Source organism: Emydura macquarii, unplaced genomic scaffold (genome assembly GCF_026122565.2).
Source record: "Emydura macquarii macquarii isolate MOO-44397 ecotype Brisbane River unplaced genomic scaffold, CSIRO-AGI_Emac_v2 contig_3345, whole genome shotgun sequence".
Classification (NCBI taxonomy): domain Eukaryota; kingdom Metazoa; phylum Chordata; order Testudines; family Chelidae; genus Emydura; species Emydura macquarii.
The window spans coordinates 8,106,839-8,132,047 of NW_027133482.1; the positions used below are offsets into that span (position 1 = coordinate 8,106,839).

Below are 25,209 nucleotides of genomic sequence, written 5' to 3' on the forward strand. Positions count from 1 at the left end.
AAACCATTCCAGCCAGGGCTTTGTCAAGCTGCAGCTTAAAAACCTCTAAAGATGGAGATTCCACCACTTCCCTAGGTAACCCATTCCAGTGCAATACTTCCAGTTCTTCCTGCTCTTCCTCCTTGCATTACAAACATCTAAAATGTTGATCATATTCCCCCACTGATTTCCTTCTTGTTGCTCCTTTGACCCTATTGTAATTTTCCATGACCCCCTCAACATCTAACCCCTGTAAAGGTCACCTTTTTATACTTACCTGGAAGCTTTTGTCACCTGCCCCTATTGAACCTAGTTTAAAGCCCTCCTCACTAGGTTAGTGAGTCAATGTGTGCAGATGCTCTTCACCTTCTTGGTCAAGTGGAACCCATCTCTTCCCAGCAGACCTTCTTTTTGGAACAGCATCCTATGGTCAAAGAAGCTGAAGCCCTCCCGTTGACACTGCCTGGCATGCATTTGTCTCCAGGATGCATATGTCCCTGTCTGTGCCCTTACCCTCAACTGGGAGGATGGATGAGAACACAACCTGTGCCCCCAATTCCATCACCTTAGCATCCAGAACCCTCTCGTGACTGCTGATCTTGGCCTCCCTCTGATGTCTGGTACCATGATTGGACCAGCGAACCAGGACCTTCTCGGGTAGCTTCTCTGCCTCATGTTTTTATGGAATTGCCACCACTTCAGATGCCAGTTGTTTCTTGTTTTTTTTGTCAATAGGCAAAGCAATTGATCCAGTGGGAGATTCACCTCCTTCCATTTAATACACCACTCCCCCTTTCCCCACTGTACTGCATGCACGGTTTGTTGTCTGAGTTCCAAGGTCAAAGGGGTTCATTCAGGCAAGTTCATCTTCAGGCCCTGGGACTGGGCTAGTGAAGCCTCTGCCACTTGCTGCTGCTTCTCACTGCTGCCATCTCCACCGCTGCTCTGCTGTGTCCTTTGTCTAGTCCAATCCAGTCCTACAGCTCCACAACCATGTAGCTCAGGTCTTAGTAACCACAGCTCTAGGATTTGCTGTGCAGAGGAGGACCTCTGCTGCTGCATCTCCATGTGTGCTGCATTTAGCTGCAATGCCACGCTCTGAGGCTCCAACCCTGAGTCCAGTTCTTACTGATTTCAGCAGGAGTGATTTCCCTGGTAGGGATTTCCCCTCCCCCAGCTGCTGCCTGCTCTTCATTGTCTTTTACCAAAACACTGTCTCCTCACAGGGTCGAAGGCTCAGCCATTAGACCACCTTACCAGTGATTGCAGCTTAGTGATCACTGAGGAGAGGCACAGACTCTGAGTTGAGTCAAGTTACTGCAGAGGAAAGGTGAAGTGGTATCTAGAACACTCAACCTGACTCCTGCCCGTCCAGCTTTCACGTGGCAGTGGCTCACTACCCCACACTTAGCAGGTGAGGTTCACCTCACAGTGGCCCCTCAATTAGGACATATTAAGTATAGTTCTGCTACTCTCTAGTCATACCAGAAGGATGACAGCATTTCATTACCCTGCCTCCAAGATTTAAAAACAGCCTGAACTGATCACACTGGCAACACAGGTGTGTCTGCTCATTAGGTCTTTTCCTCCAGCTCTTCAATCGATGGCGAGAGACTGCTCATTGAGAGCACTGGCTTACAGCGGTGAGACCATTTATGTGGTTCTGTGTCCAGTTCTGGTGCCCACACCTTAAAAAAGATGATGTTGACACACTGGAAGGGACTCAGAAAAGAGCTATGAGAATCATAGAATATTAGGGTTGGATTTGAAGTCTCATCTCTTAATGAGAGACTGAAGACGCTCAGGCTATTTAGTTTATTCAAGAGTAGCATAAGAGGTGATTTGATCAAGATCTGTAAGTATTTAGATGAGGAGAAGATTTCTGATAGCAAAGGGCTCTTCAATTTAGCAAACAAATGCAGAACAAGGTCCATTGGATGGAAGCTGACACCAGATAAATTCAGAATAGAAATAAAGGGCCCATTTTTAACACTGAGGGGAATTAACCCTTGGAATAACTTCCCTAGGGTGTGGTGGGTTCTCTGTGACTCAGGGTGTGTCTGCAGTGCAATTAGATGCTCGTGGCTGGCCCATGTCAGCTGACTTGGGCTTGTGGGGCTTGGGCTGTAGATGTTTGGGCTCAGGCTCTGGGACCCCACGAGGGTGAAGGGTCGCAGATCCTGGGCTCCAACCCACGCCTGAATGTCCACACATCTTGTGATATTCCCCACCTGCAATCTGGACTGGTGTGTGGCTGAGCCACCACAGATTCTCACTCCTGGGCCCCGATTTACCCCCCTTTGCTGTGTGAATGACCCACACCCAGCCTCCTGCAAGTAATTGGTCCCTGGCCCAGTGAAGGAGCGCTTCTGGCCTGCAGCTCATGAGATTGACCCTCAGCAAACACCCCCAGTCCCAGATGCAACCCCAGGAACTGCTGTCTTACAGGGTTCAGTGCTGTACACTGCACCCTGCAAGCTCATTTACACTTGTCCATCAATTTATCAAGGAAATTGATAGTCACTTCAAGCAAAGTCTTTACACACACTCAATCCACATGCACTGTTTTAGATAAAACAAACAAATAAGTTTATTGACTACAGACAGATTTTAAGTGATTATAAATCAGATTAATATAAATCAAGAGATTAATAATGAGTCAGGGAGTTGGTCACGATCAGCTAAAAGATAACTCACATGCTAAACTGAGATTACTATTTCAGTAGCTTTTCAGTCTGTGATGTTAGCTTACCCACAGCTGGCTGTGATGCCTCTTGCAAGCAGCCCCCCCAACCATCCCGGTTGTCAGTTGTCAGTCCTTGATGTTGCTGTGTAGATGGATTCCAAAGGAGAGCCCTGAGACAAAGATGCCTCTTTCTTTTAACAAGTTTCCTCCACCCCCTGGAGTCAGGTGATCCGCCCTGTCCGGCAATGGGCATGATTTCTTCCACTTGAGCCAAAGTGCTCAAAGGTGCTTAGGCCAGTCCATTGTTCCTGTATGCATGCCTCTATGGGGTGTGGAACCACAGCTTTGTCTTCGTCTGCATCTATTCAAGCCACGTGAGAGACACATTTGGGGATATGACACAGCAGTGTTTCTTATCTGTACATATGCATGACATTGCTGGAAACATGCCACCATAACAATAATGTTCAGTATGTCATGAGCATTCCAAAAACACCTGACAAGACATACTTTGCATTAGGCAATACACAGTTACACTACAAGGGTGAACACAAATGATACACAAATCACACTATAAGGGTGTACATGGGGAACAGTGAGTCACACTCGGTCTCATGGGGCTTGGGCTGTAGATGTTTGGGCTCAGGCTCTGGGACCCCACAAGGGCGAAGGGTCGCAGAGCCTGGGCTCCAACCCGAGCCTGAATATCTACACCTCTCTGTCCCACTCCCTTCCCAAGACTGAGAGGTGTCTGTGTTTGCCCACTTCCTACCCCCAACTAACATCTCTGTCTATCTGTCTGTCTGTACAGCGTGTCGAGAGATGCTGCTGCATACAGCAATCCCCATCCTCCAGGAGCTGATTGAGAAAGGCGAGGAGGAGGAGGCTTGCATTGAGCTTCTCAGCAATATCCTGGAGGTGCTGTACAAAGCCCAGAAGGTAAAACCCCCATTACCCTAAGCACCAGCTGGTCAACCCTGTCCAACCATGGTGTTGGCATCACATGGTTAAATGGGTTTGAACTAGGCTGAGCACAGAGTTCCCTTGTCGGGGCATGCATCAGGGCTGTGGCTGGCATTCCCCCTCCCTTTACAAACCTAGGGGGAAAGAGGGGCAGGAGGCATAGCAGGGGTTGCTGGGCTTTTGTCTAACTAGTCAACTGTCCCAGGCACTTTCCAATTAAATGAGATGGAGTGCCTAAAGCCCTCAGAGATGAAACCACAGCAATTAGAGCTGAGTCAAACTATCATGATTTGGTGGGTCACTGCAGTGACGGATGGCTAATACCATAGGGAAGCCCTATAATTCCTGACCACTCCTGCACGCCCTTGGCCCTGACCAGAGGGTGTGGAGCTCCTAGGGAACTAGAAGTTCCCACGCCTCATGAATCCCTAGTGGGAAGCCCTTTTCAAACTTTGTCAATATATCTACCTCCCCGTGTGCTGGCCCATCTCCCTGTGTACTAGGCCAAGGGGAAGTTGCCCAACCCATGTGAGTTACAGTACAGAGCAAATGGAATTATTACTTTTGTTTTTATTTATTTGTAGTGTCTGAAAGCCCCAGTTGAGGTCACCCATTAGCTGGCTGCTCTATAGACACATAACAGGAGACAGTCTCTGACCTGGAGAGTTGCCAATCTAAATAGACAAGACAGACAAAGGTGGAGAGGAACAAAGGGTTATTATCCCCTGGCCCAGAGAGATGAAGTGGTTTGCCCAACGTGTTACATGGAGCCTCTGGCAGAGGCAGGAATAGAGTACAGAGTCTCCTCTGAGAAGGAGTTCTCCAGACTGGCTCCCCTGTGTGGGTCAATTGGAGCTGTTGTCTTTAACGACTGCAGTGAGTCCTTTTCGGTCTTGGCACAGAAAGAGAGCTGCCTCTTGCACTAGGCATTGCAATATCTGAGCCCTGCCGATGTCAACATCAAACATCAAAGGTGTTAGCAATGCTGGTAGCCAAGGGTTCTCGAGCTGCCACCCACCAGCACCATTAATGAATCACATTCATCAAACTTGCTTCTGACCTTTTTACCTTTGCAAACTAGACAAAAGCAGCTCTGATTCGACCAACATGACCACATTCTCTGATGCCTCCAGTTCCTGCCCCTTCAATTGCAACTTTCTGAGGCTCCCATGATACCTCACTTTAGGGTACATGGTATAACCATTTGCTCAAGGAGCTCCTTAGAACATTTTATAAGCCATTTGTATAGTGCCAGTAGCGCTGAGTACTTTAAGGCAGCTATGGATCCATGGTTGGGTGTAGAACCCAGGAGTCCTAACTGGCAGCTTGATGAATCATAGAGTCATAGAAAATTAGGGTTGGAAGGGACCTCAGGAGGTCATCTAGTCCCACCCCCTGCTCAAAGCAGGACCAACCCCAACTAAATCATCCCAGCCAGGGCTTTGTTAAGCCAGGCCTTAAAAACCTCTCACCTAAAATGATTTCACCATTGACTCACTAGAGCATGCTCTTTTCACATAGCTCACCAATTTGCTCTTCATCAATCTGCTCTTCACCACTGGAGTTGCTCTCTCAGAAGCCTGAATGTCCTGCTTTTTATGTTACGGGTTTGAGTGTTTCCTACCCCCTTGCCCTGTGGCATCAAGGCCTTCACACCTGCCTCGTAGGCAGCTGTGACTCACTCTGCTTCTGTCCTATTTCACTTGATCTCTCAGAACTCAAGCTGAAGTGAAGGGACAAGGCCTGGACACTCTAATGAGCCCTAACTTTCTTCTAAATACACCTAGTCTCCTGGCAGCTGCAGAGATGAACAAAGTGGGGCTGGTTATATTTTCCAACCTTCTGAAGGATATTGGCCACTCAGTGGGATGGGCAGAAGAGGCCTGAGTATACTGCCCCTTTTAACAGAGCAGCCCCTGTCACCTCAGTCATGCGAAAAACCTGTGTGAGGGGCTTATCCACCTCCTTCCAGCCTGATGCAGAAAGCTGTCCAACATTCCTATAAGGTAAACCGCATTCCTCTTTGAAGGGCAGAAGGTGCCATGCAGCAGTTTGGAAACATGTCCCAGAGAGGAAAAGGTATACGAGGGAAGCACAGCCCTGCCCATAGGTCTTAAAGCGAAATGAGCCAATGAATATGACTCCAAGCTTGATTTGAAGGGTGAATTCTGTTTGATATTGTTGGTTCCAGAGAGCAGAAGAGCGGATAATACGTCAGAGTGGAGAAGAGAGACAGCACAGGGAGGACTCTGAACTGGTGAGCACCTGTCTGGGAAATTTTGAAATACAGGAGGAGAGAGGAAAGAGTAAAGGCAGCCTGAGTACCTGGAAGAAGCTCGCCTGCTTCTCACTTCAGCCATCAGCCTTACATTTGTTGTCACCTTGTGTCTGAGCGGTGGTGGAGATGGGACCGCAGCCAAGGATTGAGGGACATCACCCTAGCTATGAGACAGGGAGGCCAGGACTGGAATAGTGGCTGGGGTTGGATGTGTGGTGCATCAGCAGAACTGTATGACTGAGAAATTCAGGTGTGCACTATAACTGGCTTTAGTCAGTGCTAACAAACCCTCATTTTCTAAACTCATGGGATTCCTTGGAGCTCTGTGGGAAGAATAATATGTCTTTAATTTGGAAGAAAATTATCTTGAATGCTTATGGATCAGTGTCCTAACAGATACCCCATCCTGTGCTTTATTAGTTGTTAATGAATATTCATCTGCTCAGGTACAGGCTTTTAATACTCTACCCTAGAGACACCTTGTGGTTACAAGTTCATCAGAGCTTCATCTTAAAAGAAGCACACACATAACATGTTCAGTTTACTTTTTATATAGTTCAGGGGTCTTTGAACTGGAGTTTTCAGAAGCAAGTAGTAAGTATACAAAGGGTATAGTTTTATACAAAGGGTCAGCTTCCATCTTCCTTGCTAGTGGCTGCTTCCTCTTTTGGCAGGCTGCTTCAAGGAAAGATTCAAGTTCTGTGGCAAAGTCCACAGCTCCCCAAACTGTCTGTTGGCCTCCTTTCACTGATCTTGATCTGTAAGGCCAAATCCAGCTGAGCATGTATAAATTGGCCCATTGCTAATTTCTCCCAGAAATCCTCATTTGTTTCTGCATATGCCAAGAACACAATTCTCCTTGGGTCCTCTGCCAGTTCAGGGAGGGTCTTTTTTTTCCTGGTCCTTCTAATTTTTAGCTGTGCCATGGTCAGCTCAGATTGATGGCTGGCTCCAAACCATATCAGGAGCTTGTATCAAATCTGGATAGTTCACCATTTTCTGAGGTAAGTTCTGCAGCATTTCAGAGCTGAGCCACTCAAGTTAGCTGCTAGAACGCCCTTCGGTATTCATCTCCCCAGCCATTCATTTGGGCTAAACTGTGCCAAATCAGCTTCCCAGGGAGCATTTCCCTCTAAACTTTTGTATCCCTTGACCTGGGACAATCCAACTTCTCTCCTCTGAGCACCTGTAGAGTTAACAAAAGGATAGAAAAGAGTTGTAAATGATGTGCCTTATCCAAGTTCTATGGTTGGCCTGATTACTCAACCAGGCATCTGACTTCCACTGTGCCTGTAACCTTTTGAATTCCTTTCCTGGGGTGATTTTTTTTAAGCTCATTAAGTCTGTCATAGAATCATAGAATATTAGGGTTGGACAGGACCGCAGGAGGTCATCTAGTTCAACACTCTTCTAAAAGCAGGACCAACCACAACTAAACGGGGGCTTTGTCAAGACAGGCCTTAAAAACCTCTAAGGATGAAGATTCCACCACCTCCCTAGGTAACTCATTCCAGTGCTTCATCAGTTCCTTAGTGAAAAAGGTTTTCCTAATATCCAAACTAGACCTCACCCACTGCAACTTGAGACCATTGCTCCTTGTTCTGTCATCTGCCACCATTGAGAACAGCCTAGCTCCATCCTCCCTGGAACCCCCTTCAGGTAGTTAAAAGCTGCTATCAAATCCCCCCTCACTCTTCTCTTCTGCAGACTAAACAAGCCTAGTTCCCTCAGCCTCTCCTCATAAGTCTTAGGCTCCAGCCCCCTAATCATTTTTGTTGCCCTCAGCTGGACTTTCTCTAATTTGTCCACATCCTTCCTGTAGTGGGGGTCTAAAACTGAACACAATACTCCAAATGTGGCCTCACCAGTGCCGAATAGAGGGGAATAATCACTTCCCTCGATCTGCTGGCAATGCTCTTCTTGAGGTTCTTCTTGACCCAGTGAAGGTGCTGTGGCAGACCCTGGCATGCATCCCTCTGATTTGCAGACATGCCATCAAAAAATACTACATCCCAGTGAAAGATGCTGAATTCTTATTTTTGCACCCCACCCCTAAATTCTCTGGTGTGCAGTGCGGTGCAAGACAGAAACCGTCAGTTCCAATCCCATTTTAATAATCCAGACAGAGATTGGAAATGCCTGGATCTTTTTGGACACAAGGCATATTCATCAGCTATGCTCCAATTTAGGATTTCAAACTATGAAGCTCTCATGACACAGTATAACTACCTAAACTACTTCAAATTGGAGGAATTTTGCCATGACCTACCGGAGACCAAGAGGAAGCAATTCCAATCCTTAATATCGGAAGGACACCTCCTTGCTTGTACAGCCCCACAAGCCTCATTAGACTCTGATGTCACCGCTGCTTGATCCATCGTGACTGCTGTGGTCATGAGGCGAGCATGATGGCTCCACCTCTCAGGTTTTCCTAAGGAGGTGCAAACCACAGAAGAGGACTTACTGTTTGAGAGCCAGAAACTATTCTTGAAGTACACATTCAACTCTCTGCATTCCCTTAAAGATTCCTGAGCTATACTTCATTCTCTCGGAATATACATGCCAGCACCAAAGAGATGCTTGCCACGATCCCGGACACAATATTCTCCTCAACAGCACTATGAAGCCCAGTGCCAACGTCAGAGACCTCCTACTACATGTAGACTGTCCACTCCTCAGAGATCTACCTCTCACGCTCCACCACCGAAGCAACAATTTTTAAGGTATAGTCAAGGTCCCGAGAAGCCAGTCATTCCCACCATCTTCAATATTCCACCTTTTGGTGACCACCTAGCTCCGTTCTTTCCATCTCAGAGACTTATCACCTCAGACAAGTGAGTTCTAGAGATAATCAAGGAAGGATACTCTATCAACTAGGGAAAGTTTCCAGTTCACAGGACCTGGTTCTCATGGGGGACTTCAATCACCCTGACATCTGCTGGAAGAGCAATACAGCAGAGCACAAACAGTCCAGGAAGTTTTTGGATAGTGTTGCAGACAACTTCCTGGTGCAAGTGCTGGAGCAACAAACTAGGGGCCGTGCTTCTCTTGACCTGCTGCTCACAAACAGGGAAGATTTGGTAGGGGAAATAGAAGTGGGTGGCAACCTAGGCAGCAATGACCATGAGATGGTCAAGTTCAGGATCCTGACAAAAGGAAGAAAGGAGAACAGCAGGATACGGACCATGGACTTCAGAAAAGCAGACTTTGACTCCCTCAGAGAGCTGATGGGCAGGATCCCCTGGGAGGCTAATATGAGGGGGAAAGGAATCCAAGAGAGCTGGCTGTATTTTAAAGAAACCTTATTGAGGGCACAGGAACAAACCATCCTGATGTGCAGAAAGAATAGCAAATATGGTAGGCGTCCAGCTTGGCTTAACAAAGAAGTCTCTGGTGAACTTAAACACAAAAAAGAAGCTTACAAGAAGTGGAAGCTTGATCAGATGACTAGGGAGGATTATAAAAATACTGCTTGAACATGCAGGAATGAAATCAGGAAGGCCAAATCACAATTGGAGTTGCAGCTAGCAAGGGACGTGAAGGGGAACAAGAGGGGTTTCTACAGGTATATTACCAACAAGAGGAAGATTAGGGAAAGTGTGGGCCCCTTACAGAAGGAGGGAGACGACCTAGTGACAGAGGATGTGGAGAAAGCTGAGGTATTCAATGCCTTTTTTGCCTCTATCTTCACAGACAAGGTCAGCTCCCAGACTACTGCACTGGTCAGCACAGAATGGGAAGGAGGTGAACATCCCGCAGTGCTAAAGGAACAGGTCCAAGACTATTTAGAAAGATTGGACATACACAAGTCCATGGGGCCAGATGCAATGCACCCGAGGGTGCTGAGGGAGTTGGCTGATGTGATTTCAGAGCCATTAGCTATTATCTTTGAAAGCTTGTGGCAATTGGGGGAGGTCCCTGATGACTGGAAAAAAGCAAATATAGTGCCCATCTTCAAGAAAGGGAGGAAAGAGGATCCAGGGAACTACAGACCGGTCAGGCTTACCTCAATCCCTGGAAAAATCATGGAGCAGATCCTCAAGGAATCCATTTTAAGGCACTTAGAGGAGAGGAAGGTGATCAGGAACAGTCAACATGGATTCACCAAGGGAAAGTCATGCCTGACCAATCTGATTGCTTTCTATGAAGAAGTGATTGGCTTTGTGGATGTGGGAAAAGTGGTGGACGTGATATACCTTGACTTTAGCAAAGCTTTTGATACGGTCTCTCATGGTATTCTTATCAGCAAGTTAAAGAAGTATGGGTTGGATGAATGGACTATAAAATGGATAGAGAACTGGCTACAGCATAGGGCTCAACGAGTAGTGATCAATGGCTCCATGTCTAGCTGGCAGCCAGTCACAAGCGGAGTGCCCCAGGGGTCGGTCCTGGGGTGAGTTCTGTTCAACATCTTCATTAATGATCTGGAGGATGGAGTAGATTGCACCCTCAGCAAGTTTGCAGATGACACTAAGCTGGGGGGAGTGGTAAATACCCTGGAAGGTAGGGATAGGATACAGAAGGACCGAAACAAACTGGAGGATTGGGCCAAAAGAAATCTGATGAGGTCCAACAAGGACAAGTGCAGAGTCCTGCACCGAGGACAGAAGAATTCCATACACAGCTACAGACTGGGGACCGATGAGCTAGGCAGCAGTTCTGCAGAAAAGGACCTGGGGGTAACAGTGGACAAGAAGCTGGATATGAGTCAGCAGTATCCCGTGGTTGCCAAGAAGGCTAATAGCATATTGGGCTGCATTAGTAGGAGCATTGCCAGCAGATCGCGGGAAGTGATTATTCCTCTCTATTCAGCATTGGTAAGGCCACATTTGGAGTATTGTGTCCAGTTTTGGGCCCCCACTACAACAAGGATGTGGAGAAGTTGGAGAGAGTCCAGTGGAGGGCAACAAAAATGGTTATGGGGCTGGAGCCTAAGACTTATGAGGAGAGGCTGAGGGAACTAGGCTTGTTTAATCTGCAGAAGAGAAGAATGAGGGGGGATTTGATAGCAGCGTTCCACTACCTGAAAGGGGGTTCCAGGGAGGATGGAGCTAGGCTGTCCTCAGTGATGGCAGATGACAGAATAAGGAGCAACAGTCTCAAGTTGCAGTGGGGGAGGTCTAGGTTGGACATTAGGAAAAAGTTTTTCACTAGGAGGGTGGTGAAGCACTGGAATCGGTACCTAGGGAGGTGGTGGAATCTCCATCTTTAGAGGTTTTTAAGCTACGGCTTGACAAAACCCTGTCTGGGATTATTTAGCTGAGGTTAGTCCTGGTTAGTCCTGCTTTGAGCAGGGGGTTGGACTAGATGACCTCCTGAGGTCCTTCCAACTCTATGATTCTATGATTCTATGATCCCCTCCCTATCTATCCTGCCCCACCACTCCCCTCCTCATCCATCTTCAGAGATCCCTTTCATAAATCCATTCTACTGAGGGAAATAAAACATCTTCTGCAACTGGGAGCCATGGAACAGGGGAAAGGGTTTGTATTCCCACTATTTTCTGATTCATAAGAAGTCTGGCAGCTGGAGTCCCATCCTGGAACTTCGCAATCTAAACAAATTTGTCAACCTGCAATGTTTCAAGATTGTTACCCTCGCCACTATTATCCCAGCACTGGAACAGGGGGACTGGTTCTCAGTCCTCGACCTCCAAGACACATACTTTCATGTTTCCATTCAACCTGCCCACAGATGGTTCCTCTGGTTCGTCATGGGCACCGACCACTACCAGTACAAAGTTCTGCCCTTAGAACTCTCCACAGCACCTCGGGTGTTCTTCAAGGGCCTGGCAGTAGTTGCTGCCTACCTAAGGAAACAAGGAATCATCATTTTTTCCGTACTTGGATGACTGTCTGCTCAAGGCCCCATCCACACATGACGTTTTCAAGCCATTCACATAACAATGGACCTGTTCATGAAGTTAGACCTCCTTCTGAACCTAAACAAGTCCACTCTGACACCAGTACAACAGCTGGAATTCATCAGCAGACAGTTGGATGCCATACAAGTCAGAGCCTTCCTACCACCTCACAGGTTCTTGGCTATAACAGATCTGATATCCACCACACAGGTCTGTCCCCAGATTTCGGCCTGAACGTGTCTCCAGCTTCTAGGTCACATGGCAGCAGCCATCCATGGTCCAGCAGGCAAGACTCCACATGCTGTGTCTTCAAGTATGGCTCCGTATGGTGTACCTCCCCCACAAACAGCCTCCACAAACTCTTTTCCCTGATGATGCGAGTCAGGAACTCCCCGCTGTGGTGGACACAGCCCAAGAACATCTGTGTTGGAGTTCCTTTCCTACAACCATCATTGACTATGATCCTAACCACTGATGCCTTCCTAATCTCTTGGGGAGCGCATCTACACGAGCACACAGTGAAGGACAGATGGTTGTCCACCGAATCCACCTTACACATCAATCACTTAGAGGTATGAGTAGTCCGCTACACCTGCTGACACTTTCTACCTCTTCTCAAACATGATACCATAAGAGCAATGATGGATAATCTCGCCTGCATTTATTACATCAACAGGCAAGGCGGAGCGAGGTCCCACTCTTTATGCTCGGAGGCAATCAAACTGTAGATCTGGTGTATCCAGAATAACATCTCTATTTCAGCAGCATACCTCCCTGAACACCAGAGCACCATCGTGGACACATTGAGCCGGACATTCTCGCAGGATCACGAGTGGGAACTGGATATGTAAGCACTTCAACCCATATTCCACAAATGGGTGCCTCACCACAAATCTCTTTGCCACTACACAAAATGCCCGCTGCCCTCAATTCTGTCCAGAGCAGGACTGGGACACAGATTGCTGGGAGATGCATTCCTCGTAACATGAGATGCACAACACCTTCATGCCTTGCTTCCCTTTCCCCTCCTGTTTCTGAATACTTTGCAAAATACAGGACTGAGTTCACGTCATACTAATAGGCCCAACATGGCCTCAACAGATCTGATATACTTACCTCCTCCACATGATGGTATGTCAACTGATCTCTCTCTAACACCGTGGCTCCTTTCACAGGACACAGGATGCATTCTCTATCCCAGTCCACAAATGCTTCACCTCAAATGCTGGCTCCTCTGTGGTTCTGGAATTTGGAAATAACTTGTTCGGACGCATTCAAACAGATACTTTTGAATAGCAGGCATGGCAGATCTGGACACATTTACATTAAAAAATGGACTAGATTTCATTGCTGGTGTGCCTTTTGTCAAGTTGACAGAACACATGCTCCGCTATTACTTATCCTTGACTACATGCTATACCTTAAACAGTCAGGATAACCCCAGTTCCACCTGGGTACACTTGGCAGCAATCACTACTTTTCAACCCTCCATAGACAGGCATTCCATCTTTGCACAACTGCTCATGAGATGCTTTTTGAGGGGTATTCAAAACTTTTATTCCCATATGTGAGACCCAACCCCAGCCTTGAAGCCTAGCCTAGTCCTACATTCCTTGACTAGACCCCTGTCTGAACCAATGGAAGCCTGCTTGACAGGTTGGTGAAATTGTGGCCCTTATGGCAAATCCACTATACACATTGTTTTAAAAAGACAAAGTCACACTATGCCCACACCCAAGATTTTTTCCTAAGGTCCCAACATCTTTTCACCTCAATCAACCAATACACCTCCTGTGCTTCTTCCCAAAACCCCACAGCAACCAACAGGAGACGGTTCTATACACTCTAGGCATGAGATGGGCATTAGCCTTTCCCCTGGAGAGGACTAAACCCTTTCAGAAATCACTATGATTATTCCTCTCCACCACCGAAAGATCCAAAGGCACTGTCATATCAAAACAACGCCTCTCTAAGTGGATCTCACAGTGTATACGTTTATCTTACAACCTCTATAATAAACAACCTCCTACCTCAATTAGAACACATTCCACATGTTCGTTATCTACTTGAATTGCATTTCTTATAATGTCCCCAATGATGACATTTCTAAAGCTGCCACATGGGCATTGGCAGACACTTTCACCCAACACTATGCTATTACATGCAACACTGCAATGGACACTATCCTAGGCCATCCTCAGCAATACAGATCACTCTGAAGCCCCAGTCTTCCAACTAGGGGCACTGCTTTCAAGTCACCGACAGTGACGCACTCATAGGGATGTCACTTGAAGAAGAAGAAGAGAAGATTACTCACCCTGTGCTGTAACTGAGGTTCTTTGAGATGTGTGCCACTATGGGTGCTCCACTACCCACCTGCCTTCCCTCTGCTTTGGAGCCAAAAACAAAGGAGCAAGTTATTTCCACACAGCACTATATACATGTCCCGTGCATAGTGCTAGTGGGGGGAGGTGCGCATATTCAGTCCAACGGGCATTCCTGGTGAAGATCTCTGATCCCAGGTGCAGGGAGTGTTGCTGCATCTACAGAGGAACATCCATAGGGAGACACATCTCGAAGAACCTCAGTTACTGCACAAGAGTAATCTTCTCTTCTGTTCACTCCCTCTGAAGCACCTGGCACTGGCCACAGTCAGAGACAGGATACTGGGCTAGATGGACCCTTGGTCTGACCCACTCTGGCTATGGTTCTTATGTGGGTGCATGAGGCCAGGCAGCAGTTTGGGAGAGAACAGCCCTCTGTTTCTCTAAGGCGTGGGGAGAGAATTCCTTGCCTTAGTCCCAACTCTCAAATGCAGGCTGAGTTGCCCTTTGAGCAGCCCCTGATTCCTCCTGAGCTCTCTGTCCTGCTGCTGCCGTCACTGGGGGAGGTCCCTTTTAAAGTGCCAAAGCATGTGCTCACCATGCAGTGCAGTGTAACTGCCACCTGACCTCCCTCTCTGCCTCATGCATGGTGATAGCAGAAGTGAGACCACTGTAGTGCTGCTTGGGCTCTGGACATGACTCGTGTCTTGCCTTTCAGAGGAAGGTGAAAGGGCACGTGCAGATGATTCTGGAGCAGCTGCTGCGCACCGTCAATCGCAGGGTGATAGTCCTGGATCAGGAGCACAACCTAAGAGTGAGTACCATTGCTTCCTTTGTGCTGTTCTTGGGGTGCTCACAGGCCAGGTTACTTCTTGTAGGCATCGTAGTGTGATCCTGGCCCTTGAATGGGTTCCGGTGAGTGCAGAAGAGTGTACTGGGAAATAAGTGGCAAGTGCTACTCATTAGAGAGTCTCCTATTATTGGTCAGGATGAGGCTCTAGAAGTTACACAGAGGGACTGGCAAAATCCATCATCTAAAGGTCAAACACGTACCTAGGGAATTTGTGGCAAGAACAGATACCAAGCCCAAGGGGAGTCCTGGGATGACCCTCTCTGGGATGCTGACAGAAGGCTGGGCCTCATCCCACAGTGGGAAGTTACTTCTGTGGTGGTGGAGCTGCAGGGACAACACCATGGCTGAAGACTGAGTTCTGAGGACACCTTCCGGAATGAGGAGAATTGCTGGGCCTGAATAACCATCATAGTTCTGCATACCAAGAATGCAGAAAGGATTACATCTCAGGGTTCAGGGCATCAGCAGTGGTGGAGTCTCTGTCTGCACAGCCTGTGAAAGCGAGCCTCCCAGCCTGGGTCAACAGACATGGGCTACCAGGGCTTGCTTCCGCAGTGCTTTGCAGTTGCGGCTCAGGATGAGGCTGCATCTTAGGCTCTGATGCCTATCCCATTCCCTAGGCATCAAGGCCCACGCTCCAGCCTGAGCTGTGGCTTCAAATGGCTGGCTACCCAGCTATCTTAGAGCACTGGTGGTAGCCCTGCCTGAGGCTGGTGACCTGGGCTGGGAGTCTTGCTTCCATGGGCTGTGTAGAGATACCCTGAAGCATAGCACTGCTCAACTAAAGCATCAGTGGTAGGGCCCAACTGGACTATTTGGTGCAATGGCCTGACCAAGTAGGTGGTGGGCTACCTGGCAAGATGGACACATGACCCACTGGTTAGCAGGTGGCTTAATGTGGGGAGCAGATTTGATGTGCCCATGAGGTTTTCAGAATGAAAAAAGAACTTGATAAATTGGCAAGAGATAAATCACTCCCACTGGGTAGGGGCAAGAGGGGGAGTTAAAAACCAGGGGCTGACTGTGAATCTGGGGAAACTGGAGTAACTGGGGAGCTGGTGCATAGCAGCTTGACCCAACAGAGGCTGCACAGACAGACACACCTGTGTCTGTGTCCTGCTGTCAATGACGCTCCTGTGGCAGCGTGAACTCAGTGGGGATGGCTGTAAACCAAGGGTTTAGAGGAGTAGTAGCTGCTGAAGCTCAGCATGCATCTTCCTGGAGCAGTCCTGCTGGGATCTGAGTACAGTGCTGTCCTCACATTCTTTGTTCTTGTTGATTAAGTGCAGCTGGAGGAAATGAATTTGGAGTGATGGGGCGTGGCAGAGTGGGCACTGCCTGGTTCACTGTGCTTTGCTGGCTCTGGTGAATTTCCTGTTCTGAGGCTGCCTGAGAGTCTCTCCAGCAGGTCACTCTGCTCAGTGCATTTTCAGGTTGCTGGCAGCCCCTTTGCTGAACGTTTGTACAGACATACCTAGGGTACTATACTGCTGTGACACCAATCCCTGTGATGTAGCACATGCATTCTGGGAGATACTGTACCAAGTAATGAGACCCACAGAGTTACTAGTTTGGGCTGACCCTATGATTCAAGGAGTGAACAAGACTCTTCTCTTTCATGGCTTTGGTTTGATCCTGGGATGGCTTTCAAGCATGTATTTGGAGCTATCCCTACTCTTTTGAGAGACTCTCGCAATTGGCAGGCTCAGACTCCCTGCACTAGAATCACTTCACTGCTGCAGCTCGGATGTTCTACTTTTCCTGGAGTACTCTGAGCAGTTTCTCAGCAGAGCTCTCGTTGGCCTGACACAAAGCGTGAGGTGGCTCTTCCATCTCAAGATCACCAGCATTGTCTCTTGCTCATTGTTAAGTGGCTTTGCTTGCTCAACTGATTGTGGATTCAGTCCTAAATACTCCTCTCTGACCTTGGTGGTAATGGCCTTATGGAGAATTGCTTAGCTAAGCTATTCTGTATACAGTTCTGCCCTCAGTCATGGTGTCAGTGTTGTAAATGAGGCAGACAGGGTGTGGCCCAGCTGGTTCATAGCATCCCTTTTCATACACTTCTCTCTCCAGCACTTTTGCAGAAGGAGAGGGACTGTTGCTCTGAATCTGCCAGGTCTGTGACGGGGCTTTTAGACTTCCAGAGTGTGGGATACAAGCGAGTGAAGAAGACTTGGTGGGGATGAGGTGGGATTTGAGCTCATTAGCATTACAGTTTTGTTACCATTGCTTCTGGGTTGTGTGTTTTGGCATCACAGGGAAGTGAGGGCAAAAAAGAGCGGTAATGGAGCTGATGTAGTTAATAGTAGTAGGAACACTGGATGATGTAGTTAGGGACCAGTTTCAGTACAAAGAGAACCTAACCCTTTGACTTGATCCAGCTACCTCCCCTTGAATCTTTGCCAAGATCTGAGTTTCAGAAATGCTGTCTGGTAGCAGTGACTTATCAGCTATACACTGCCTCTATTCCCTAGCTCCATCCAAAAGTGCAGGGCTGCTTCATGACTGGCTGTTCCCAGGGGGGTGGGCAACGGTCAACATTTTCTAGAGCCTGTTGTTGCAAGTCAATTTCCAGCCGTTTTGCACACTCTGGGTGTTTGGAAGCTAGTTCTGTGCCCAGAGCCAATTGAACTACAGTCCTTGTCAGCTTCATTGATCCTGTTTGTAATGGGAAGTAGGTGAGGATGAGGGGAAGCAATCCCAGGGAACAGCTCTGTGGTCACTTTCTGCCCGCTTCCTTCAGAGCCCCAGCTCCCCACACCATCAGGGAACATTTGTTTGCAGTGCGCCCCAATAGCCCCTGGTTATATCATCAGTTACACCCCTGAGTGCCTCTCTTTCCCATGCTGTCCTGCCCAGTGACCCCAGCAACACAGGTGCACTGCTCAGAGCTCCATTTCCTGGCTCTCTCCCATCCTATTCCCTTAGGAAATGCCTGTCCTCATTCAGGTATCTGACCTGCTCATCCATGGCACAATAGAATAATCATTTTGCTAGGGCTGCCACCTCCTTGTGAAGCATCTGTTGGATATAAGGGCTTGTGGAAGTGAGGACAACTTTCACTGCAGAAGCTAAAAGCTTCAGTGATTTAGGCACCACAGCCAGGGACCTTTCATCCTCTCCTAGTGCCCAGTACATTCCATGTGAGTGCTGCAGTGTGCATGATCTTCAAGAAAGGGAGGAAAAAGGAACTGGGGAACTACAGACCGGTCAGCCTCACCTCAATCCCTGGAAAAATCATGGAGCAGGTCCACAAGGAATCCATTTTGAGGCACTTGGAAGAGAGGAAGGTGATCAGGAACAGTCAGCATGGATTCACCAAGGGAAAGTCATGCCTGACCAACCTGATTGCTTTCTATGAAGAGGTGACTGGCTCTGTGGATGTGAGGAAAGCGGTGGATATGATATACCTTGACTTTAGCAAAGCTTTTGATACAGTCTCTCACATATTCTTATCAGCAAGTTAAGGAAGTATGGGTTGGATGAATGGACTATAAAATGGATAGAGAACTGGCTAGAGCATAGGGCTCAACGAGTAGTGATCAATGGCTCCATGTCTAGCTGGCAGCCAGTCACAAGCGGAATGCCCCAGGGGTCGGTCCTGGGGCCGGTTTTGTTCAACATCTTCATCAGTGACCTGGAGGATGGGGTAAATTGCACCCTCAGCAAGTTTGCGGATGACACTAAGCTGGGGGGAGTGGTAAATACCCTGGAAGATAGGGATAGGATACAGAAGGACCTAAACAAACTGGAGGATTGGGCCAAAAGAAATCTGATGAGGTTCAACAGGGACAAGTGCAGAGTCCTGCCCTTAGGATGGAATAATCCCGTGTGCAGCTACAGACTGGGGACTGATGAGCTAGGCAGCAGGTCTGCAGAAAAGGACCTGGGGGTAACAGTGGATAAGAAGCTGGATATGAGTCAGCAGTGGGCCCTGGTTGCCAAGAAGGCTAATAGCATATTGGGCTGCATTAGTAGGAGCATTGCCAGCAGATGGAGGGAAGTGATCATTCCCCTCTATTCAGCATTGGTGAGGCCGCATTTGGAGTATTGTGTCCAGTTTTGGGCCCCCCACTACAACAAGGATGTGGAGAAGTTAGAGAGAGTCCAGCGGAGGGCAACGAAAATGATGAGGGGGCTGGAGCACAAGACTTATGAGGAGAGGCTGAAGGAACTAGGCTTCTTCAGTCTACAGAAGAGAAGGGGGGATTTGATACCAGCCTTTAACTATCTGAAAGGGGATTCCAGGGAGGATGGAGCTAGGCTGTTCTTAGTGGTGGCAGATGACAGAACCAGGAGCAACGGTCTCAAGTTGCAGTGGGGGAGGTCTAGGTTGGACATTAGAAAAAAGTTTTTCACTAGGACGGTGGTGAAGCACTGGAATGGGTTACCTAGGGAGGTGGTGGAATCTCCATCCTTAAAGGTTTTTAAGCTGTGGCTTGACAAAACCCTTGCTGGGATTATTTAGCTGAGGTTAGTCCTGCTCTGAGCAGGGGGTTGGACTAGATACCTCCTGAGGTCCCTTCCAACTCTATGATTCTATGATGTGACCAAGGCTCACAAGCACCTTGAACATGGACACCAGTGGGACCCCTGTCAGCAGCTGCATGATGGGGAGGGGGACACCAGGTACCTAGAACCTTTCAGCTGTGGCCTGGTCATTGACGTTTAAGGAGAGATAGCTCAGGGATCTTACAACAGTGACTGCTCAGGGATGCTCGCAAAGCCTGCAGGCCAAAGGAAGCTCTTGCCTTCAGGAGTGCTGGGACCTATGACTCATGCAGCTGCAGCTTTTTTGGCTACTTAACCCCACACCAGAGACCTAAGCTCTCCCTCCTCCCTCCTGCACAGGATGAGAGGGCAAGAATGGCTCCCTCCAAAACAAATACGGTTACTGGTGGGTTAAGGTCATAAGACTAGACATGTTGTGGTTCAAGGCAGGCGGAGGTGGGTGTGTGAGGGGTGAGTCATTGGTTAGGGACAGAGGGCTCAGAGTGGGCTAGTGTTATGTCAGTTCCAGCATATGCATGTAAATTCTCTGCTGAGCTTCTGTCAGTTTCAGGTGGGCGTAGCCTGGAGCTTGCATGGATCCCAGTCCTTTCCTGGCCGCGCTTGTGATCCTTTCCTCACAGGAGTTGTCCAGCTTGGGGTTGCTGTGAATAGTGCATTGGCCATAGCATGTCTCGGACACCTGAAGTGCTGAGACTTCAAGTGTTCTTCAATGAGCTAAATTCTGTCTCAGCTGTCTCCTCCTGCAGGAGATCGGTAGCTGCCACTGAATTCTGAGGCCTTCTTGAAGCCCAGCCTCCCATACTCCCTTCTAACCCCTATTATCATGCACAGACAGTATTTTTTAGAAAGCTTCGTGCTGCTCTAAGTCCCACAGGGTCTCTGTGGAGCCCTCTCCTTCCCCACTCTCCTTGTCCATTGTGCAGCTCAGAGTTGGTTTTTCTGAGCTCGGCAACATCTTGCAGGTGCTGTGCAGACAATTAGGGAGCATTTTCTGCATCGTGCTCAGCATATCAACACCATCCACTGGCTGCTTCCAGTCCTCTTTGATCTGGGACCCTCATTAAACTGACACTGAATTTCTTCTCTTGTGGGTAGCCTTGAAAAAAGATGGAATATTTGAGCTGCTAATTTCTTTCTTGTTGTAATTAGTCAGTGAATCCTGCAGCCAGGGTGCCCTCAGCTTCCTTCCCCTGCCAGCCAGCTGCAAAGGGGAGGGGGAATATAACTTTTAGATTTGGCTCCCCCTCCCCATCTGGACTCAATACCAGATTGCTTCCAATTAGCGGTAGCAGGTCACAAGTGATCAAAACTGGTTCAGCATCCCCATGTGTGAAATGAGTTGGGCTGGTCTCAGCTATGCTCACAGCAGGCAGGTGTACACATCACCACTGACAGTACTGGCTCTTTCATTAATAGGCTCTGAGGAATTCTGAGGAATGTACTTAAACGGGAATGAATGAGTCTCAGGTTTCTGACCAGGCCAGAACCCAGGGCCTCACTCATTGGTACCTATGTACCTATGTACCTGCTTCCTCCAATTTTCAGTGTCTGCCCTTCTCCAGATAATCGCATCCCCTTCCTGGCTGTCTGAGCCAGCAAACTCAAAAGTCAGGTTCCCCCCGAGAGATCTTTCTGATGCTCACATAACATGGAAAAAGTTTCACACTGTGCTGCACATAGGGAGGTTTTTTGTGCCTTCAGCTCCTGAAGGCAGTGGCTGTGAATCAGCAGAAGCTGCAGATGTCAGACTAATCCCTGCAACACGCAATTGAAGAAATCAAGGCTATAAGAAGGTGCTACTTAACCCAGAATGCAGACGACTTTGTTACCCTGTCACCTGGACAGCAAGCCAGACTGTGGGTAGGACAGATGATTACCATGGGAGTGAAGGGGAATGCTGCTATGCTGAGGAAAATTTGTAATTCAGGTGGTGCTCGGTCTCTCTAGAGGTGTCTGACTCAGAAGTTGGAAGATGGAAAAAGTCATATTCCCTACAGTCTGATAGTGTCCAGGGCTCTCTAGAGGTTAATTCCTTATCCCTTTGAAAGCACAAGTCTCAGTGTCACAGACTTCACTAAGTTAATGATTGTCACCTCAGACCATTTCCCTGCCAAGGAAAGTTCTTCCAGGTCTTTCTATGAGGCAGCTACTATTATTGGCACAGGATCACAGGCCTGGGCCTGTGCCCCCAACTTTTCTTTGTATAGTGCAGGGTCTCTCATTAGGCTGTGAATCAGTCTTCACGGAACTCTGAGCTTGGAAGTGACAAATCTCCAGGTACTTTTGATTAAACTGAAGTTATTGAAAGGCAGCTGCTGGCTGCTCTGTGGGGAGCCATGCCATAGAAATGTGCTTTTCATTACATGGGGAAAGGGGAGCTGTAGCCTGACCTCAGAACTACAAAGATTGGAAATGCTGTGGGTGCCTGCCCTTGGAGATCAGAGAGGATGGCAGAGAGAGAGACTGAGATTGTGTTTTACCAAAAGATTCCCACTGGTGCTACCAGCAGTTCAGCTGCACTGAAGGGAGCCTTAGTGTAGACAAGACTCCAGCAGCTTTCTGCATGTTTACCAGGATGGCAGTGACACCCGGGATGCAGGGAGGGAGTGTTATCTCTGTTCCTTCTTCCTTAATTACACCCCCAAATGCTCCAAACAGCAGGAGCCAATTGCCGCCTTTTCAAGAACAAAAACATACTGGCAAGAGCTGTAGTAGCGAAAATAGCGTCTCCCTAGAGTTTATTGATTTCTCATTAAATACAGTGGTGTTCCCGTTCCCTCTCCCGTTATTTACACAGGGGCCTTAGTATGTTATACTGGGCAGAGTTAAGAATACAAAAGCTGGTGCTACCCTAGCCTCAGAGTGAAGGAGAAAAAGGAACAGAGTGCTTGCTGTGTCAGCAATGGAACGTCTCTTTGGCAGTGGGTCCTCGGGCATGTCCTCTTGCCTTGGCAGTGTGACATTTCATCCCATCTCAGGCAGCACAACGTGTCACAGGAACCAGAAACATTTGCGCCTGGATTTTTTGGAGTCCAGTTTTGCGGGCAGCTTCGGCACCGGGGACAGCTCCTGCCGACTCGGTGTGGTGGCCTGGGCTATCGTGGGGGAACTTTGCCTTGACTCAGTCTCAATGCTTCTCAGCACCCACTGGAAGCGGCCTTCCTGCTGCCGAAAATCATGTTCCACACTGTGGGAGAAAGAGAACGAAGAAGAAAATGTTAAGGAGCATTTCATACAATAATGATTCAAGTACATTCGGTACCAATGAAAAGAGCTGGATCAACAGATTTAGAGGGTGGAGTTCTCTTTCTACCAGCTACTCTGCCCTCCCCCTGCCCTGCAAGAATCCACCTTTCCAGGGGAGTTTAGTGTCCATTGTCCCTTTAGGCTTCAGTCTCAGTTGAGACTGTTAATAAGTTGGGCTGGGGCTTTTATGTTGTGGACATCTGTCCACTAGGTACTGGATTGATATCCAAAAATTTCCCACCAGCCACTGAGCTGCTGTCAGATGGGAATGATTTTCAGACCCTCAGAGCGCTAATGAGCTTACATGAGAACAACAGTCAGCACAGTCCGTCTTCAAAGCCCCTCACATACATTAACTAATTAAGTCATTTAGATAACTTATCTCTCACTGGGTTCCAAAGTGCTCCAGAAACTTTTATAGACTATCCCCAAGTATCACTCACCCCCCCACTCTGGGGTTAGCCACAGCAGCATGCTCCAGTGCTAGAAAGCAACTCTGGCCTTTGAGGGGATACACAATCACAACAGACATTTATTCAAAATGAATATGTCATCAGGTTCCCTCTAACTACTGCTCCACTCCAGCAAGTCCTCGCCCGCAGGCCAAGGCTTACCTGGGTCATGCACTGTGTCCAGACAGGTGTACACACTCGCTCAGCCCAAAGGGAAAGCAAATTCCAGAGCTGGAGGGTCTCCCGTGAGAACTCCCAGCTCCAAAATTGTTCAAATACGAAGGCTATTAGCAGAAATGGCTCAGCTGCTCTCAGTCCAGGGGAGAACAGCACTGCAGGAGCCACTTCCCCATCCAAGTGAGGCTTCACAGATTGATACCAGTCAGCATCTGGAAATAAACTGAAAGCCAGTGCAGCCTACAGAGCACAGCAGTAATGTACTCCAGGGGTCAGCACTCTCAAAATAGCAGGGCACTTTCACTTGAGTATTGGCAGAACTAATCCTGCACATTGCACCAAAGCCTGGATCCCAGAGCCCTGTGACCTTTGGTGGGGCCTGTGACAGGACGCACTGAGCCCTGAGACCCCCTGCCAGAAGCCTTGCAGTCTTACCACACCCTGCCCCAGAAAGGGAGCAGTGAGGGTGGGAAGCACAGCAGGCCTAGTTAAAAGTAGCTACAGAGCCAGAGCAGATCAGTTCCTGGCTGAGACCAGAGGTGTAAGGAAGGGTGCTCCTTGCTAGTGTTCGAGGGAGAACTAGAAGATGGGTTCTGGTGGCATTGGCATTTGATGAGGAAGAAGAGGAGTTGAGTACATCAGCCCTGAGGTCAGGGTGAAGAGGAAGGGGTCTGTGGGAAGCAGCCCAGGGAATAGCAGCAGCAAGTATTAAAGGAAGCAGCATGTGGCTGCTCTTTATAGTCACTGGTTGGGACCAGAGTGTGGGCGGGCCTAGGTCCCCCTCCTGGCCACTGGCAGAGTGATCAAAGCCCTTAGAAGAGGACAAGTTTCGGGCTGGAATTGAAAGGGCTCAGGGATGGGGCTGAAGACTGCAGAGGACCCACCATTTGTTGGACTTTGTTACTCTGGGAAGGGGATCGGACTTGAAGGAGTGACCTGGTTGGAGAGCTGGGGCAATAAGACCCATTAAAGACCAAGAGTCTCCAGGGAGAAAGGACTGCAGGCACTGTTCTATACCAGGCAGGTACAGACTCAAAGCTAGCCCAGAAAGGGCCAAGAACAGCCTAGAGGCAAGGCTGCAGATGCCAACAAGGGCACAGTGATAGGCCCTGTTGGACCTTTTACCCTGGAAGAGGTTTGTTCATCCATTCATTGTCCACTGTAACCCCCAGGTCCTTTTCTGTAGAACTGCTGCCTAGCCAGTCGGTCCCCATGTCTGATTACTCCCCCAGCTAGGGCAATCCTCAGGGTTCTCTTGGATCTGAGGGTTAGGGTCCAAGAGCTTTCAGCATTGACCTCACTGCCAGGTTGCAGTTGGAGACTCACTCTGGGGGCTCTCAATGTAAGCCTTTTGCAGTTCCACGCTCAGTATAGAGTTCTCTTACTACAGCCCTCTCCATCAGTGTTACAAGTCCTACCACCTGAGCTTCTGAATAGCAACCATTGGATCTACCTTACTCTTACACGGGATGTCCTCCATATGGGCCATTTGGCTGTCATGGGCATCACAGTCATGAGACCATAGGAATTGCCATGCAGAATCAGACCAGCTTTCCATCTAATCCAGTAACTGTCTCTGGCAGCAGGCAGTACCAACTGCTTTCGAGAAAGATTTTCTGTCTTATCTATCCCTTTCCTAATGGGGTCTAACATTGGCAGCTGTTTTGACTGCCGGTGCACACTGAGCAGATGTTTGCAGAGAGCCAGCCACAATGATGACAAGATCTCTATGTTCTGTGTCAAGCTTACAAGCCCTGTTGGCTCAGTGAGAACAAATATAACTTCTATACTTCTATACAAACAGGAGTGCCATCCTCACACAGCCAGCCTCACCTCAGGCCATGCTCTGGGAAAGCAGAGACTCTGCTCCACC

At 48.4% G+C, this 25,209-nt stretch overlaps 2 protein-coding genes across 4 annotated transcripts in view; one reads left to right on the top strand and one right to left on the bottom strand.

Annotated features, from left to right (window-relative positions):
• LOC137143712 (dedicator of cytokinesis protein 2-like) overlaps nucleotides 1–25,209 on the top strand; it is a 229,933-nt gene that overhangs the window by 132,104 nt on the left and 72,620 nt on the right. Inside the window, exons 26-28 of the mRNA XM_067533643.1 lie at nucleotides 3,477–3,604; nucleotides 5,820–5,885; nucleotides 14,812–14,907. Of these exons, the coding sequence (XP_067389744.1) occupies nucleotides 3,477–3,604; nucleotides 5,820–5,885; nucleotides 14,812–14,907 (290 nt within the window). The remainder of the gene's footprint in view (nucleotides 1–3,476; nucleotides 3,605–5,819; nucleotides 5,886–14,811; nucleotides 14,908–25,209) is intronic.
• Nucleotides 22,171–25,209, bottom strand: part of LOC137143713 (INSYN2B protein-like) — a 41,351-nt gene continuing 38,312 nt past the window's right edge. Inside the window, exon 4 of one of the 3 annotated variants that reach the window (XM_067533644.1) lies at nucleotides 22,171–22,648. In XM_067533644.1, the coding sequence (XP_067389745.1) occupies nucleotides 22,453–22,648 (196 nt within the window). In that variant the 3' untranslated portion in view covers nucleotides 22,171–22,452. The remainder of the gene's footprint in view (nucleotides 22,649–25,209) is intronic. The other 2 variants (XR_010917242.1, XR_010917244.1) reach the window with 2 other exon arrangements.